The sequence below is a fragment of the Xyrauchen texanus genome, chromosome 37 (assembly GCF_025860055.1).
Source record: "Xyrauchen texanus isolate HMW12.3.18 chromosome 37, RBS_HiC_50CHRs, whole genome shotgun sequence".
Lineage (NCBI taxonomy): Eukaryota > Metazoa > Chordata > Actinopteri > Cypriniformes > Catostomidae > Xyrauchen > Xyrauchen texanus.
In genome coordinates this window covers 24,663,690-24,681,234 of record NC_068312.1, presented here as the reverse complement: position 1 = coordinate 24,681,234, position 17,545 = coordinate 24,663,690, and the positions used below count along the sequence as shown (strand labels likewise).

General features: G+C 38.0%; 1 protein-coding gene across 2 annotated transcripts in view; it reads left to right on the top strand.

Moving 5' to 3' along the window:
- The window catches only part of LOC127630906 (semaphorin-3F-like), a 66,357-nt gene extending 48,882 nt beyond the window's left edge, over positions 1-17,475 (top strand). Inside the window, exons 3-18 of one of the 2 annotated variants that reach the window (XM_052108766.1) lie at positions 5,245-5,405; positions 5,512-5,574; positions 5,687-5,806; positions 6,058-6,151; positions 6,302-6,421; positions 6,519-6,664; positions 7,421-7,535; positions 7,623-7,692; positions 9,124-9,268; positions 9,408-9,630; positions 9,763-9,851; positions 9,975-10,016; positions 10,819-10,976; positions 13,465-13,532; positions 13,630-13,754; positions 14,259-17,475. In XM_052108766.1, coding sequence (XP_051964726.1) covers positions 5,245-5,405; positions 5,512-5,574; positions 5,687-5,806; positions 6,058-6,151; positions 6,302-6,421; positions 6,519-6,664; positions 7,421-7,535; positions 7,623-7,692; positions 9,124-9,268; positions 9,408-9,630; positions 9,763-9,851; positions 9,975-10,016; positions 10,819-10,976; positions 13,465-13,532; positions 13,630-13,754; positions 14,259-14,648 — 2,129 coding nt within the window. In that variant the 3' untranslated portion in view covers positions 14,649-17,475. Of the gene's footprint in view, positions 1-5,244; positions 5,406-5,511; positions 5,575-5,686; positions 5,807-6,057; positions 6,152-6,301; positions 6,422-6,518; positions 6,665-7,420; positions 7,536-7,622; positions 7,693-9,123; positions 9,269-9,407; positions 9,631-9,762; positions 9,852-9,974; positions 10,017-10,818; positions 10,977-13,464; positions 13,533-13,626; positions 13,755-14,258 lie in introns of both variants that reach the window. The other variant, XM_052108765.1, reaches the window with a different exon arrangement.
- The last annotated feature ends 70 nt before the right edge of the window (positions 17,476-17,545 follow it).

The window sequence follows — 17,545 nt, the reverse complement described above, 5'->3', positions numbered from 1 at the left end:
ACACGACAGTATCTAAAATAAATAAGGGTTGATAAATAAATATTAATACAACAGGCTGGAAAAATAGACATTTATTCATTTTAATATCCTGTGTATATATATATTGAATGTTTTGAAATTTGACACCGGGCGACACACCTTGAAACTGCACCATTATATCAGTTTCATGCTGAAGAGCAGCTTAAAAGTACATTTTCTCTCTCGTAAATGTAAACGAGTGTAAATGCCAACATCATAATGTATGTCGAAAGGTCTGAAGCCTGTCATGCAAAACATGAGTTCATTGATGTCATAAAATATCAGTCTGCTTTTTTATTCCAACCATTACTCCTGGTCGGAGGCTTCCATAAATATTTAGTTTATATGTAGGGTTACATCCTACCTGAGTTTAATGGTGCAATGCTCAAATATTTAGTAGTGTGTAAATTGTGACTTGGTACCCATGTATGCCACAATTAGGCTAAGTTGTAACTTGCGTATAGCTGGAGCATCTGGCCCCAGGTGAACTTGAGCAGTTGATGGCTGGAGTGGTGGAGACTGAAGTGGGTATGACCAAAAAAAGACTTTAAAAAAAGGGACCAAAAAAAGGGACTTTAGTTAGTTGTAATTATTTAATGTAATGATAATAAATGTTGTTAAGTTCATAAATGAATGCATTTAATAATGTTTTAATTGAATACAATAATGTTGCATTTTGTATTTACATAATAATAATAATAATAACGTTTTAATTTGTAATAAAATATTTTTGGGCAAAAATAACCACTTTGTTATGATCACAATGATCACTTTGTGTCATTTACTTTGAAATGACATCACATGTCAAACTACCTCCAAGTGATATTACTTCAATTCGTTCAGGTTGTTGATCCAGAGGTAAAGGTCAAGGTCTGATCTGCAGGCTGTCAGGTGCCTTCTCTCTGAAAAAACAGAGCTGCTCTTGCCAAAAGATAGTGGATTTTGTGGATAAAGCCTGATGAGAGAGAGAGCGCTGAGAATAGATCTGTGGCCCCAGTGCACAGATAGCAGTCAGATAGCAGGATTCTGTACATGACTGGAGGATCACCCCCACAGCTGCCAGAACCACACACATACATACGCACACCCCAGCACACTTCGCCACCTACTTAGAGCCCTGAGGAGAACACCTAACACACACGTGCAGACACACAGACATACACACACACTTGAGAGCATGTTTGGTATCTCGCATGTCCACGGGTGATCACGTATGCATGTGGTCATGGAGGGATTCATTGACATTTACTCTCGAATGGCTGGATGTTATTTATATCAATAAGGACCATGGATGAAACAATGAAACAATTTCTGGTGGAGTTATAAGGAATACATCTGAAACTTACACTGAAACAAAATAAAAAATTAGTCACTTAAAACTAATTTTAAACTAAAATTAGTCATTTTGCAATGCTGGAAAGTAAATAAACACTATTTACATTGAACAATTAAGCCTATAGTGAAAAAATGTAACATATTTTGCTTCATGTGGTAACATCTAAATAGTTTTCATTCAAGTCAAAATGTTATTTAACATCACTGAATCAACTTGAATTCACTAGGTTACACCACCAAAATTAATTTTAAGGGTTAGATCTAGTAGAAATAGGTAACAATTGCAAGTTACCACTAATTACAGTGTAACTAAAACTTAACTGAAATTGAAAATTGAAATACAAAATTAAATAAATATAAAAACTAGTTTCAAAACTACAATAACCTGATTGGAATCGCTTTTCTGGCCAAATTTCTGAGATCATCCGATAAAGGTCTCGTTACACGAGGCGAGGAGGAAAGGAAGGCTTTCTTGGAAGAGCCACTGCATTTTCTTGTTCTCTGACTTTGCGAATTCGACGAGAGAAACGTTATCGATTCAAGGAATGCAAGAATCTCTTACATTAACAGTGCTTTTGCACTGATATTCTGGGCCAAATTGAGAATAGATACAAAGGATGGCCACAAAGTATCTGCATACTCACAGCAAGCAATGTCCTTCATAAAGTCAATGACTGAGTTAAGTTATTTGTGGTTCTCATGTTGCAACCGAGTAGGCCTGACTCAGTGAACATTCACTTGACCGTCCGAGGAAGCTGAGCGCCTTTTTTTTTTATTTTTGTGCTGGTTCCGCCTAGTGGCTGGAGTTTGTTTTATAGATTATTTCTGTTATTATATTTATATCTGTAATTCTGTCTCACAAAATTTGTGTAGAAGCACAGACTTGATTAATCCAACGGCAAAGTTTTTGTGGGGGTTCTCGTAGGCGTACATGGACTGTTTGAGTTTAGAGGGATGGACGCTGGTTTGTGCTGTGTTAATGTGCACTTTTGTATCTTTTCTGTTTGTTTTGTTCTGGGGGAAGTTCGGATTTTGATAGTTGAATGTCGGAATGTGGTCTTTATAATTTCATTTTTGACACAATCTATTTTTTCTAATATGTCAAACTGTCAAATGTTAATATGAGTGGATTGTCTCTCTCCACATGGAATGTGAATGGGTTGGGGCGCCCCATAAAAAGAAGGAAGGTTACTTCTTTTCTTAAACATAAGAAATATGATATAGTGTTTCTTCAAGAAACACATCTTCCCCCGCAGGAAACTGAAAAATATGGGAAGATATGGGGTGGACATATTTTCTTTAGTGCTGGCTCAAGCAAGAGCAGAGTCATTACATTGATAAGTAAACCTCTACAATTCAAATGTCTCAAATATAATAAAGATAAATTAGGAAGAGTCTTTATTGTTTTAGCAGAAATTCAGTGTCAAAGGTTGAATTTGGCTAATATTAACACATGTAACACTGATGATCAGGGCTTTTTTTTATAGATCTTGAAGGGATGTTTGCAAGCCGCTGGCACCCCTCATGATATAATATTGGGAGGCGACTTTAATCTATTGATGGACTCAGTCCTTGATCCTAGTGAAAACTACAATAACCCTGTTGAGGATATCACCATAAAATGTGACCTTAATTGTCTGTTTGCACTCAGAAGAATAACTCTTTGGCTGAACATGATCTAATCATGGACATTGGTTCCACATGTTTGAAATTAGTTTTCTTACATTTAAATTACCATGTAATTTCAATTAAAATGATTCAAGTAGGGGGAACATAAATGAATCAGTTGATTTTAAAATGTCAAAATATCTCAAATTAAACTCTTAGTTTTATGCTATCTAGTGTCTGGAAATGTTAGCATTCTAAATACATGCTGAAGCACTACTGAGTGCAACTTGGTCACTAGACTGTGGTTAGCACAGCAATTGCTCAATGGATAAAGCATTATGTAGATTACACATTGTATCGGTCCTCTGAAACTCCACATTCTCCTACAAATTCTTGTAAATCTCAATATAACAAAAAATTAAACACTAACGAGTCTCCCCCTTTATATTCATTTTGCACAATGACACATACACTCTCCGAGCACTTTATTAGGAACACTATGGTACAATTGTAGAGAGTGATTATCTGAATTACCGTAGCCTTTCTGTCTGCTTGAACCAGTCTGGCCATTTTCTATTGAACTCATCAAAAAGGCATTTTCGTCCTCAGAACTGCCACTCACTGGATGTTTTGGGCACCATTCTGAATAAACTCTAGAGACTGTTGTGCGTGAAAATCCCAGGAGATCAGCAGTAACAGAAATACTCAAACCCATCTGGCACCAACAATCATGCCATTGTCAAAATCACGGAGATCACTTTTTCCCCATTCTGATGGTTGGTGTGAGCATTAACTGAAGCTCCTGACCTGTATCTGATTTTATGCATTGCACTGCTACATGATTGGTTGATTAGATAATCGCATGAGTAAGGTGTACAGGGTTACCTAATAAAGTGGTCATGAGTGTATAATAACACTTCATTAAAACATTTACCCTCCCTGTCGAGTCCCATGCAAAGCATGCAGGGAACTAGAAATCATTTGTCCAGTTTCAGTTAACCAAAGGAAGAAAAAAAATAATATATATATATTCATGCTGATTAATGCAATGCAAATGGATTAAAGAAAGCTGACAAAAATATTTTTGTTGTTGATTTAAGTTCCCTTGGTTACATTTTATTTGTATTTTATATACATAATATTGTAAAGTTTTTTAGTTTTTTTTTAGTGAGTGAGTGAGTGAGTAACCAACAGTTTCTGTCAAACCTGTTTACCAGAAGTGAATAAGCATCTTTATTTGATAAATTATGTAAAATCTTTTCCATTTACTGTGACCTTCCTGTCACCGGCCCAATGCTATTTCTGTTTATCCAGCATGTAAGGCTGGACCGGCAGTTTGGTGTTTGGACGAGAGCAGAGGAATACCTCTGAGATCAAAGATGTGTGTGGTATGACGATAACATGGAGTAATTTATAGATTTGGTCTATGTCAGTTGTGCCGTTCCACTCCACTAAAATCACGCACTTACTGTCGTGCTCTCAGAGGGCAACTATGTCAGCACGTCCTCGTAACCGCAGATTTATGTTTAAAGTCAACCAGCCTCTCCTTATACCTTGGCCCACCCTTAAGAGATTTGTACTATTATTTGGTGATGCATGTGATCATGTTATTTAAACCTATGTGAGCACACTAAATATTTGGTATAAAATGCATTCTTTTGATCAGTGACGTGTCTTTGGGGAAATTAGTGTCTAGAAGGGATATATATACAGGGAACAGACACTTTGTACACTAGAGCAAGGCATGCTCAGACAGCTGAGGCCATCTCTCATCTCTGCACCTGCTCCATTCTCCCTCGTGTCCTCCCTCATAGAGAAAGACAGAGAGAGGATTAAAAAAGAAGAGAGAGATGGAAACCACTAGCACCTGCTATGCAAAGCAATATGTCAGATAAGAAGTGCTCCCAAACCCGTTTTCTTACATTTATGTATATGAATGAGTGTACAGAATATGTAAAGAAATAGTCCACCCAAAATATGATAATTCTGTTCTCATTTACTCACCCTCACTTCATTCTAAACTCACTTGACTTGACTTTCTTTGTTCCATGAATCACAAGCGGAGAAATTTTGAAGAATGTTGAAGAAGATATTTTTTCCATATGACAGTGAAAGGTGACTGATGCTGTCAGTCGCTAACATTTCTTCCTAACATCACTTTTTGTGTTACACAGAAGAAAATAATTAGAGATTGGAACAGTTTGAGTAAGGAGTTTAGGAAGGTATTTGTTGATGTTATTGTAAATTCTGGTATCTGACCTGACATTTGGCTCTGTTTCTCAGAGTTACTGGAGACAAAAACCATACGGCCATTCAGTTTCTCCTTCAACACCAGTGACTACCGAATTCTGCACATGGACCAGGACCAGGGACGGCTCTACCTGGGCAGCCGTGAATATGTGGTCTCTCTGGACATGCAAAATGTCAATAAAGAACCCCTTATTGTAAGTCAAAAAAATCAATTACAGCATTTCATCTGCAACTCAGATTTTGGTTATTGTCTGATGATCACACTATGATGGAGTATTTCAAAAAGTTATTTGTTTTCAGATTCACTGGCCAGCGACAGCACAAAGAAAAGGAGAGTGTAAACTAACTGGCAAAGGAGGACAGGTACACTTTTACAAACTGTTTGGATTCAGTATTGAATCATATTGTGAATGCATTTATTTAATCACTGAATGTAAAACAGCTTGTCTGGTCTCTTAATTGCTTGTATTCTCAGGGAGAGTGTGCTAACTTTGTGCGTCTGATCGAGCCATGGAACAGAACTCACCTGTACACCTGTGGAACAGGAGCTTATAAACCCATCTGCACCTTCATCAACAGAGGCTGGAGAGCTGAGGTTGCTTTTACATTGAGATAATCATATTTTCCCAAACCTAACCCTTACACACACCTATTTGCAGTTTTAGATTTTCCTTAAAATATTATTTAGTATGTTTATAAATACTTTTTCTGTTTGACGGTTGCTTGTGGGGAGATTTGGTCTTCAAAATGTAGACAAAACTTGACCCACACCCATACACAACATGGTGCTCACAGTTCAATCACACTCATCAAATGTATGCTGTGTATGCATGTGATTGTGTGTAGGAATATCTCTTCCGGCTGGTTCCTGGTTATGTGGAATCTGGAAAAGGAAAGTCTCCATATGATCCCCGGCAGGAGAATGCAGCAGCTCTTATCAGTGAGATGTTTCTCTTTATTTAAGAATTTCTAACATTAGGGGGAGCTTTGTGTAACTTAGGATCTTATATAATCTATCTGGAATTTTGGAGGAATGGGCTGCAGTCATTTCCCTCTTGTTCATTCTAAAGTATCTCTCCTTTCTCCTCAGATGGCAACCTGTACGCTGGAGTGCACGTGGACTTCATGGGTACAGATCCAGCTATCTTTAGGACTTTGGGGGACCGGCCTGCTGTCAGAACAGAGCAGTATGACTCTCGATGGCTAAACGGTATGCTTAGAAGTTTGGTGAAGTGATTAAAAGACAGACAGACCACTGACAAAATATTCTTTTTATCTTTTCATAAATCCCTTTATCTCTCCATCAGAGCCTGTGTTTATTAAAATCCAGAAGATTCCCGACAGTGCCGAAAAGAATGATGACAAACTTTACTTTTTCTTTCGGGAGAAGAGTTTAGACGCTTCAGGGGGCAGCGCTCTGAGCGTTCTCGCTAGAGTGGGAAGAGTCTGTCTGGTGAGAAAATCCAGATATACTACAAAGCTGCTTCTCTGTATGGAATAGAATTACTCCAAAATGAATTGACCCTCATGTTGTTGAAACCCATATTATTTTTTTCATCTGTGGAACACAACGAGATGTTTGGCAGAATTTTTGCTCAGACACCATTCACTTTAATTGTATGGGGGGGTACAATGAAAGTGAAAGTGTGTGAGACTAACATTGTACAACATCTGATTTTGTTTTCCACTGAAGAAAGAATGTCATAAGAGGCTGGAACTACATAAGAGTGAGTGAATGAGTGAACAAAATTTTAATTTTTGAGTGAACTATCTACTGTGGCAGGGCGGAGGGCGGGGCCGGGTCGTGATTCTACACACCCGGTCCCTTATCAGGCTAATCAAGCCTCCGAGAGGGATAAAGGCCGACTGCGGCGGATGGTGCAGGAGAGAGAGATCGTTTACGGACATGTCCGTCATGTGTGTGTTTGTCTTTTGTTTAAGTTTTTCATTAAAATATTAATTATATTGTCAAGCCGGTTCTCCGATATGCCGTAGCAAGTTCCTCGGCCACTCCTCCACCCTCTAACGGACGACAGCTGCACCTCTTCGGGCGGACGGAACGCCCTGCCACAGCCACATTCTGACTTAATAATCAACTTTAAATCAGGATTTGTTTTTGTCATGCAAATGAGTCATATAAATCAAATGAACCCAAGGTTTGTTTAAGGTCTAGGCTTTTATCTGTGCATGTGTGTGTGCTTCTTTTCAGAATGATGATGGAGGTCAAAGGTCATTGGTGAATAAGTGGACAACGTTCCTCAAAGCGCGACTGGTCTGTTCTGTGATTGGTGCAGATGGTGTTGAAACTTACTTTGATGAACTGAGTAAGGCATAGTTTTTTCTTTTCCACGATCACAGCTTTGCCATAATCAGCCCAAAGCCTGAGTGACTGCTATGTGTTTGTTTTGTAGGGGATGTTTTCATACAGAGGACCCATGATGAGCGTAACCCCATTGTGTATGCTGTGTTCTCCACAGCTGGGTGAGACGATCTGGAAGTTGAGGCTGCTCTTTTTGAATGAATTCTGTTTTCAGAACAGAATTTCAGTCTGTTCCTCACACAAAGCCATATGGCCTTAAAGGACTTGGAATAAAGTGCATGGGTCATATTGACTCCTTTTATGTTACCTTTATGTCCTCTTTTGAGCTTGAAATCAGTGTTTGGTATAACACCCCGGTTTTCAAACTGGGAGGTGCGCCTCCCCATGGTGTGCCAGAGCATGTCATTGAGGCACGGAGAATGATGATAAAGTCCATGTAAAATCAAAAGATGCATAAAATAGTGCAGATCGCTCCGCTTACACCGAAGTCCTAGGGTTTTGCTCAAATGTGGATGTGCTCTCAAATAAACTACACTACTCTATGAAATCTCCCTGCTCTCGCTCAGGGAGGGTAAGTGTGAGCTCAAAACATGTCCTATGCATTTGCAAATCTATATTGCAAATCTAAGCCACACAGCCCTGCCTCTGATCATTCATATTCTGCCTCTGCAGACGTGTTTTTTCAAGGGAGAAACAATACCGCAGTTTGAGTAATAAACTCGCCATTTTGTAGGTAACCTTTTTAATTTTTTTAGAAAATGCAGCATTATGCATGGTTAAATTCGTTTTGTAAGAATAATATTATGATATAAGTGACTTGAGCAAATAAATCCGTCAATTAAACATCTGTTGTGACTGACATCTTCTGTCACCTCAGTAGAAAATGGCTGCACAAGTTTATCTAGGGCGCAGAAAATATGTTGAACAAAATCCCGCGTGTCTATTTTTACGAGTTCAATATGATTTCAGGTGGATGTGTCATCATGTGTATTTGACAAGTGCAGATTCACATAGAGATGGAGACTGACTCACATGCTGCGAGTTTATCACAGATATAGGAAACCGTTAAGTAATCCCATTGTCATGAGGACAAACCGGTATTTTAATAAAAATAATACAGAATATGGTTTCATATTATAAATAGAATCATTTATAGCTGTTAATCATGCATCGGTGTTGAACGCATTGGTGGAATGAGTCTGCCAGACCGAATTAAAGGTTATTGATCATCATTGGTGGTTACATCAACACCTGAAATATGATGCATTTTGATAATATTACACTAGAGGAAAATCTGATGAAACTTAAAATAAGTGTCCAGAATGTGCCTGAATGTGATAGTCTTGTAAATTTTCTCGGGGATTATTGTTCAAGATTTGAAAACCCCTGGTGTAACACTATTTAAAAGTAATTAGTTACTGTAATCAAATTACTTTTAGTCAAAAGTAGTGTGAGGGATTACATTTTAAATTCCTGTCATCAGACTTTTAATTAAATAAAATAAAAATTACAATAATTGGGTTACACATTTCTAGACATCATTTTGGTTAGAATATATTTAAAACATTGGAAACTCTGTTCTTTCTGTCCAGCTCTGTGTTTAAAGGCTCTGCTGTGTGTGTATACTCCATGGCTGACATCAGAAATGTCTTCAATGGGCCCTTCTCTCATAAACACGGTCACAACTACCAGTGGACACCCTACACTGGCAAAATCCCCTACCCGCGACCAGGGACTGTGAGTATCAGTTTTAAAAATGTGTCACAATTTGTTATATCTAGTTGTTGAATCTTTGTTTGTTTTCTTTTTGAGCGCATTCTTACAGGCTGTAAGAATCACTATTTCTTCTCTCTCACTTTAATTTTTTATTGCACAGTGTCCTGGAGGAACCTTCACCCCTGATCTCCACTCCACTAAGGCCTTTTCTGAGGAGGCTGTAAACTTTGTTCGTGCCCATCCTCTGATGTATCAACCCATATACCCAATACACAAGCGCCCCCTGGTGGTCAGGACAGCAGTTGATTACCGTTTTACTACCATTGCTGTGGACCTAGTGGATGCTGTAGATGGGAGATATGAAGTGCTCTTCCTGGGCACAGGTTAGATATTTCTGATCATGTCAAATTCTTCCGGTTCATACAGGGTGATATCTAGGTTGTTGTTGCATATGCAGGTGCATTGTGACTCAATTGTTGCTAGTTCAATTATTTATGGTACACCCCTAATTTTAGATCATGGAACAGTCCAGAAGGTGATTGTCTTACCAAAAGACATCAGCACAACAGAAGAGCTCATTTTGGAGGAGGTTGAAGTGTTCAAGGTAAATTTACTAGTGTTCATGTGACTGTTTTCCTATTACATAAACAAATATTGTTATAAGCCTAGACAGGCCAGTGATTTTGAATGGTGTAGTATAAGAATCTCTCTCTCTAATGTTGCTCAGACACCAGCACCTGTTAAAACTCTGAAGATGTCTTCTAAAAGGGTAAGTAACCTGATTGTGAAAATGCCCTTACAGCTCCACTGCAAATGTTGTCTTATTTTCCAGTAAAATCCTTAAAACAATATACATTTACCTGAGAAGCAAAATTACATGTTTTAATATATCAAGTCTTGTTTCAATACTGAATCCAGAGAACATTTAGTGAGTTTTATGCTTAAAACAAGGGGGGGGGTATAATAAATGGGGTAATAAATTAACATGTATTCTCTTTGTTCACTTTTCTTATCCCATTGGAAAAATGTGTTTCTTGTTTGAAGATGAAACCTTACTATGATTTTTCTGAAAATAAGACTTTATATCTTATGTTATTTTGCTTCTCAAGTAAATTGATTTTGTTTAAAGGATGTTTAGATATTTTTAATGGAAAACAAGACAAAAACACAATATTTTTATTTTTTTTGCCGTGTATATCCAACAATATTAAAAACTCTTTCATCTTATTTTATAAGTATTTGTCTTTGTGTTGCTAAATGTATGCAATTCATTTTTGAAAAGCAGTTAACCTACAGCAGTGGTTCCCAACCCTGTTCCTGGAGGTTCCAACACTGCACATTTTTTTATATCTCCCTTTTTTGACACACCCACTTCAGGTTTTGGAGTCTCCACTAACAAGCTGATGAGTTGAATCAGGTGTGTTTGATTAGGGAGATATCATTAGGGTGTTGGGTGTCTCCACGAACAGGGTTGAGAACCACTGATCTACAGTCATTTTTAATGACTATTGTGACTGAAAAATGACAGTGTGTTCTTTGTAAGCATTATGTCTGTCTCTTGTATTTTACAGCAACAGTTATACGTGTCATCAGAAAAGGGTCTTACCCAGGTGTCCCTGCATAGGTGTGCTGTTTATGGCAAGGCCTGTTCAGACTGCTGCCTGGCCAGAGACCCCTATTGTGCTTGGGATGGAGAAACCTGCTCTGCTTTCACCCCGGCTACCAAGAGGTCAGAGCACATTTATTTACCTACTGTAGAGCACATGGGTTGTCTTTGACACTAAGTGTGTGCTTGTCCCCCTCTCTTATTTCAAGCAGTTTAATTGCATAGCGAAGTCCTTCATTTGGAAAGGTAACTGTCAAATATTACATTTCCGTAAGCTGTATAGGCCGATTGACAAAGGTGGGCTAGGCCTACCTAAGATCTTTTTTTATTATTATGCATTCTGTCTCAGACATTTGGCTCACTGGTCGCTTCCACCTGAGAGAGCCCCTCCCTGGTTTTGTATTGAACAGGAAGTCCTTGCCCCTATTTCGCCATTGCAAAGCCTTTCTATCAAACTAACCGGAAAAGTTAAGTTACACCCTGTTATCTCGCATTTGCACTTGGTATGGACAAAAGTGTCCAGAGTGTTTAATTCTGACATTTTTTAAACTTTGCCTCAATTTGAACTCAAAATTATGTATTAAGTCCCGTTTCTGCTGGTCAGAGTAGACTGTGAGGGAGGTTACTATACTTGGTGACCTATATGAGAGTGCAGATCCTTTGAAAATTTGGTTCAACATCTGGGATTCTCAGATCTCAGTTTTTTTAGGTACTTACAGCTGTGCCATATGCTCTGTACTATTTTTGGGAGTAGCATACACCCCCTTTAAGTGGCAGACACTCTGGGAGTGGTGATTACTGCTTTTGGAAAAGGTCATGAGGCATCAGTGTATTACTCCCTGCTAATTCAGAGTCTGGGGGACAGAGCTTTAACTTCTATCAAGAGATTATTAGAGACAGATTTAAACTTATTGGGTATTGGAGGAGGGAGATTGGGCTAGGATTCTAAAAAACATCAAGCCTTCATCTATATACAAGGGTGCGCCTTCATTCAAGATTCAAGATTTTACATCAATTCTATTGGACCCCCTCTAGATTGTATAGGCTTGGCAATAAAGACACAACCACCAGCTGGCGATGCTGATCAGAGGATGGAGACACAACCCATGTCTTTTCGTGGTGTGTTAAGATCCAAGAATTTAGGTTGAAGGTTCAGAGTTTTGTGTGTGATGTATTGGGCACTTGGGTTTTATTTTGCCCCAGACTCTGTAATTTTGGCGATGGAGCGGTCATCGATGTTGAGAATAGACACAAAGAGTTGGGTCCTAACCTGTGTCGTGATTGCCAGACAGATAAAGGGGATGGAGGTCGGCTGGAGTGCCCCCATTTCAGGAGTGGTGCTCTGAGATGGAGAGGGTGGCAGCTTTTGAGGAAGGGTCATCTAGAAGATGAAAGATAAAAAGACTCATTTGTGGGGAAATGGGGCATTTTTGGAGGGCTCTCTGGGAGAGGCAGTCGAGAGAGATGTGTAGTTGTTAATATGTGGGATTTTATATATATATATATATATATATATATATATATCAGGGTTTTTTTGAGTTTGTGTGTCTATAATTATGTATGACCACATGTGCCAGATGGTCTTTGACCATTGCACTGTCTTGCTGTTTATTTAACTTCTCACGGGAATGGCACATTTTTTAGATGCCATGTTAAATTAAAAAGAGCTTACCCATCTGGAGACGCCTGCATTCCGGCACAAGAATGCATTTGGTTGTTCATTGAATTTTTCATCAGTCGTAAAGCACATAAACTCACATATACCTTTGAAAATGTATGTGTAATAATGGCATAACTGTGACCTTATTTTACTCCGTAAATCAAAAACGAATATTATAAAAGCCCATTGGTAATTCCTGAGGGAGTCCATGGCAAATTAGCTGTTGACATTATGACTGAAGTCTCTATTGGCCTTCAACAAATCTTTATAAACTCTGCACTGAAAACCCAAATAAGTTGACTTACTAACTTGTGTCCTCAATTGAAATTGAGTAATGGTGTCTCCAAAACTTGTGTAATTAATTTCACTTAACTTGTTTTTCATGTAGAATGAAATTAAATATTTAAGTTAAGCTAACTAGATGTGAGTAAATTTGCTATTTAAATGTTGTTGTTTCAATGTAATAATTTTAATTGAATGGAACTTAAATGTATGTCATAACAGCTATGAAGATGAAGATTATAATGAAGATTATAACTGATTCTAGATTTAATTAATCATTAAATAAATGTATTTCTCCACAGAAATGCACATATGCCTGCACTTCAGTTGCACTTGCACAAGAGAACTGAAACAGAGTTTCACCTACATTTTGTCAACACACAAAACAACAATTTGCAACAAAACAACAAATAATACTGCAAAAGGGCTAAAAACTCAATGTATTTGAATGGTTTTTAGGAAAAACAAGTTAAAGGAACTTGTTTGAGTTATAAGCCCAAAACTTGACATTTTAAGTATGTTTATGACGACTTGATTTCTCCAGTAATAACATCATTAGGGTTTACAGTGTGGTGATTGCAGTTAGTCTTGAAACAGGAACAACAAAGTCCTGGTTAGTAGTTGTAAGCTCTTTTAACCCTTCTTAAACTTTTGTGACCGAATCCTCAGGAGAAGCAGGAGACAGGATATCAAACACGGAGATCCCTTACGCCAGTGCAGAGGCTTCAATGCTAAAGGTTTGTAAACAGGCTCTTATAATGTATGTTATAATTTCACAGTGTGCAGGAGATTTTCAGAAACTTGAACATGGCCACTCTCTGACCCTCTCAGTAGAGAAGCGTCTGAGGGAGACAGTGCAGTTTGGGGTCGAGGGGAGCAGCACGTTTCTGGAGTGCCAGCCGAGGTCTCCTCAGGCCTCTGTTAAATGGCTCTACCAGAAGGACGGCAAACGGAAAGCAGTAAGACACCCGTTCTTGGTGTTCCAATACCAATAAATCACTATTTCAGTTTTTAAAAGGAGGTTTTCACACTGTTAAAAATACAGTATTCTGGTATTATGCAACTGTAAACTGGGATACTAAATTCTGATTTGGCCCAACATCTCCATGGAAGAAAGAAAGAAAGAATGTGGGTTTGGAATAACATGAGTATGAGTAAATTATGACAGAATTTTCATATTTGGGTAAAAACATAATCAGATTACTAATGCATTTACTAACAGGATTAAAATGTTTCATTTGTAATAACACAAATAAAGTACATCGCTATTGGCTGATCCTGGCAGTAACATTCTCTAAAAATGCTGCTTAATTGCATTGAAATGATCTAAGATAGAAACCCTAGATAAAACAGTGCTATATTACTTGGAACATTTGTTTATTGTGTACAGAAAACATTTATGTAAGGGTCCTCTAGTTATTATCAATTCATGTATAACAATATAACAATTCCTTTCCTTTCAGCTTAATCGAGATAAAGAATTCTTGAATACTGGTCATGGGATCCTGCTGAAATCTCTCACCCAATCAGATGCAGGGCTTTACCATTGCCAGGCAACCGAAAACAACTTCAAACACACCGTGGCCCGCATCTCTCTACGGATCCTGGACCGGGAGATTGTCGAGGCGCTGGCTGAGCCGGACATCCCCGTTGAATCCGAGCACCATCGCCATCATTCGCATCACCCTCCATCCCCACCCCCTCTCCAGCTCCACCCACTGCCAGAGGTGCGTCTAATCAACCAGTACTGCAAGACCTACAGGCAGCAGATCCAGAGCCAAGCCCACAAACCTAAACGCAACAACCGGAGACACACAGGCGAACAGGAAGAGGAGGGGCCACAGGAGCAGTGAGAGGACCATCTGGACATGGTCCGTGAAACGCCTGCCACTCTGGTGTGTCCCATCTTCTCTGTGAACAATGTGTCCCATCACTATGTACTGTCACCTTTAATTAATTGATTGATTCATTTATGAGATTGATCAATTTATTCTTTAGATTTATCAGACTGTGTCTGAAATCAGTTTTCGTTTTCATGTTGAGGAGTACTGCCCTACAAAGGCAAAATGCAGTGACTATGCCAACACTTAGTCTGATCTACTAAGTTATTTGTTGGTCCTACTAAATACACACATAGTAAACACTGCTTAGATATGTAGATGAATCTAAGCATAGTCGAGCCAAGTGCATTTGTCACAGGACAGATTAAAGCATAAAAGACAGGATTTTATGCATAAATCGGACATACGGAGTTACTGCGATTTGCCTTTGCATGGCAATGCAGTTCAATGTTCTGTGTGCCCCCAACTGATTTTACTCTAGCTATGATATACTCATGTCCCCATTTATGTTTGTTTTTCTCTATGGTGAGTTTTGAACAGAGTGCTTTATCATTTTAACTGTACTTTAAATTACTACAAATTGTCCAGCCAAACCAGCAAAACTACTGCCGTATTATGTATAATATAAGCTATATCTAAAGTTCAGTACATGGACGACAACAGTGTAAATGCTACCAGAAATTTCCAAAACAGTTTTGCTATAGAGGCATCAGAGCTGCAAAAAGGATTTGGGTTTGTATTTAAAGATCACTGATTCAATCGGTAGTCTTTAAATCACCAGACCATGAAATACAGCAATGGGAGGAATGTTCTGGCGCATTTGGACAAAGTTCCCTGAGGATGCTTGGGTGTACTTAGTTGCAAGACTATAATTATGACACACTATATCTTGACATAATTTGTATCATTGAAGTTTTTACTCTTTATAGTTTTCTATAGTAATGTCCTTAGAGAACGTCTATATTATTTTAGTCTTGATCAAAGACAGAAATCGAAAGCCTGAAAACTGTGATTCTGCGAGGTTAACCATGTTGGTGTATGAGTATTAATCAAATACTAACATTTTTTTTCTTTTTTTACATGTGCGATAAGGATTTTCAAACAAAACCAAACGTATTTTTTATTAAAATATTGAATGTTTTTCTTCATTCATGATGAAACTAAATGCTCCAATTGTAATAGTTATAATTAAATCATTGACCTGGAAAGGTAAATGTTTTATTTGGACAAGACTGGGGACCAAAATCAAAGTCATGACAACAAGGATTTGCAAAAGAAAAAAGATTGTATGCTTAATTGGAATTAGGGATCAGAATTGTCTCCGTTCTGATGAATAAAATCTGTCCTTCTACTTCATTAGCTGTAGTGTAAAGCATCTGCAAATGTTTTTTTTTTTTTTTTTTGGTTTTTACATTAATTAAAAAAAGCAACAACAACAAAAAAATACCAGTGAGTTTCCCCCTGTTTGTTCCCAAACAACTATCAGCAAACTGTCCTTTCCTGATCTGGACTGTTGTATATACAGCAGGTATGGGACAGGGGTGTTCTTCTAGCTTTGACTCGGGACACTGATTAAAATCCAATTAAATCATTCTCACCGAGCATTGCTGCAAACCATAATCAGCTCTTCAATGTCTTGTATTCCACAATTTGTCAATGGTGAAATGTGGTTATATTTTTTACTTGTGTATAAACACAGTATCTGTGCTTTGTGTTGTGTGACAATGACACATGTACATAGAAAATGTATGTATGCGTACTAACCTCCTCTCTTTCCTTTTTGTCTTTTTCACCCACACCATACAACATATTTATTGTGAGAGTGTACATATTCATGTGAGTTGTGCTCTTTGGTGGTGGGACGGGGCTGGTTTTGGTGGAAGTTGTCATTGTATGTATTGTTTTTAAATGGACCAGGACACATGGAGAGATGCTCTGGAGGAAGAGGTAGATGTTTTTGGAATCATTCTAATTAGCTGAATCAAACTATAGGATAACTAGTTTGCATACATTGTTTATTACATATAAAAAAAAATGAATGCATAATTAATGAATCTTCATTTCATAAGATTAATTTATACACAAAAAGCTATGTATAAAACAGCTGGCATGAGCTGGCATAGGAAGAATAATTGTTCCAGAAATGGTCATACAACCCAATTCACATTTGCAGAGAGTGTTTTAAGCCAGAAACGTGTACCTCTTTGAGCACTTTCCATGGATTATCCCTTGCACCAAACTAAAGGACCAGGCAAAGGAAATGTGTTGTACAATTTTCTTCTGAGTTCAGTGTTCAGCTATACTTTGTATAGAACACTAATGCCAGCATCAGAAGTTATAAGAGGTTCTTCCGTAGAGGCATATTTATAATGACTATGAGTATAAAGAACTCCGTTTGTGGTTTTTACCCCAGACATGTTATCTGGTCTTGAAGGGTGCTGAACATTTGCTCAAGTTCAAACCACATTTGTCTCTTCTTCACAGAGATGTTATTGTGCAGAATGGCCCACTGTCTGTCTCTGAGGAAATGTAACACCACATAGACTTTATTTGTCCTGTTGTATCTTTCTATCTGGTGTTGGTTATTGAACTAAACAGAACCTTCCTAATTATGGTTGCTTCCTAAATATTTTCTGTTTGTATTGACATGTTTGTGTAGGTTTTTGTTCATGTGATTGTTTGTGATATATATTATTTTATTATCATGGTATTTCTGGGTTTGGAAGTCCTGCTAGGTGTTTTTTAAAGCAATAACAATAAACTGCTGTTTTTGTTTTCAATGTAGTTATTTTTTGTTCTTTTTACTGTCTAACCACATTCGTTTTCATTATGCGCTATATCCTGAGTTGACTTTTTTCTTTTTTTACTTCCCTGTTATGCCTGCAGAGGGAGCAAACCGTGTCCCATGG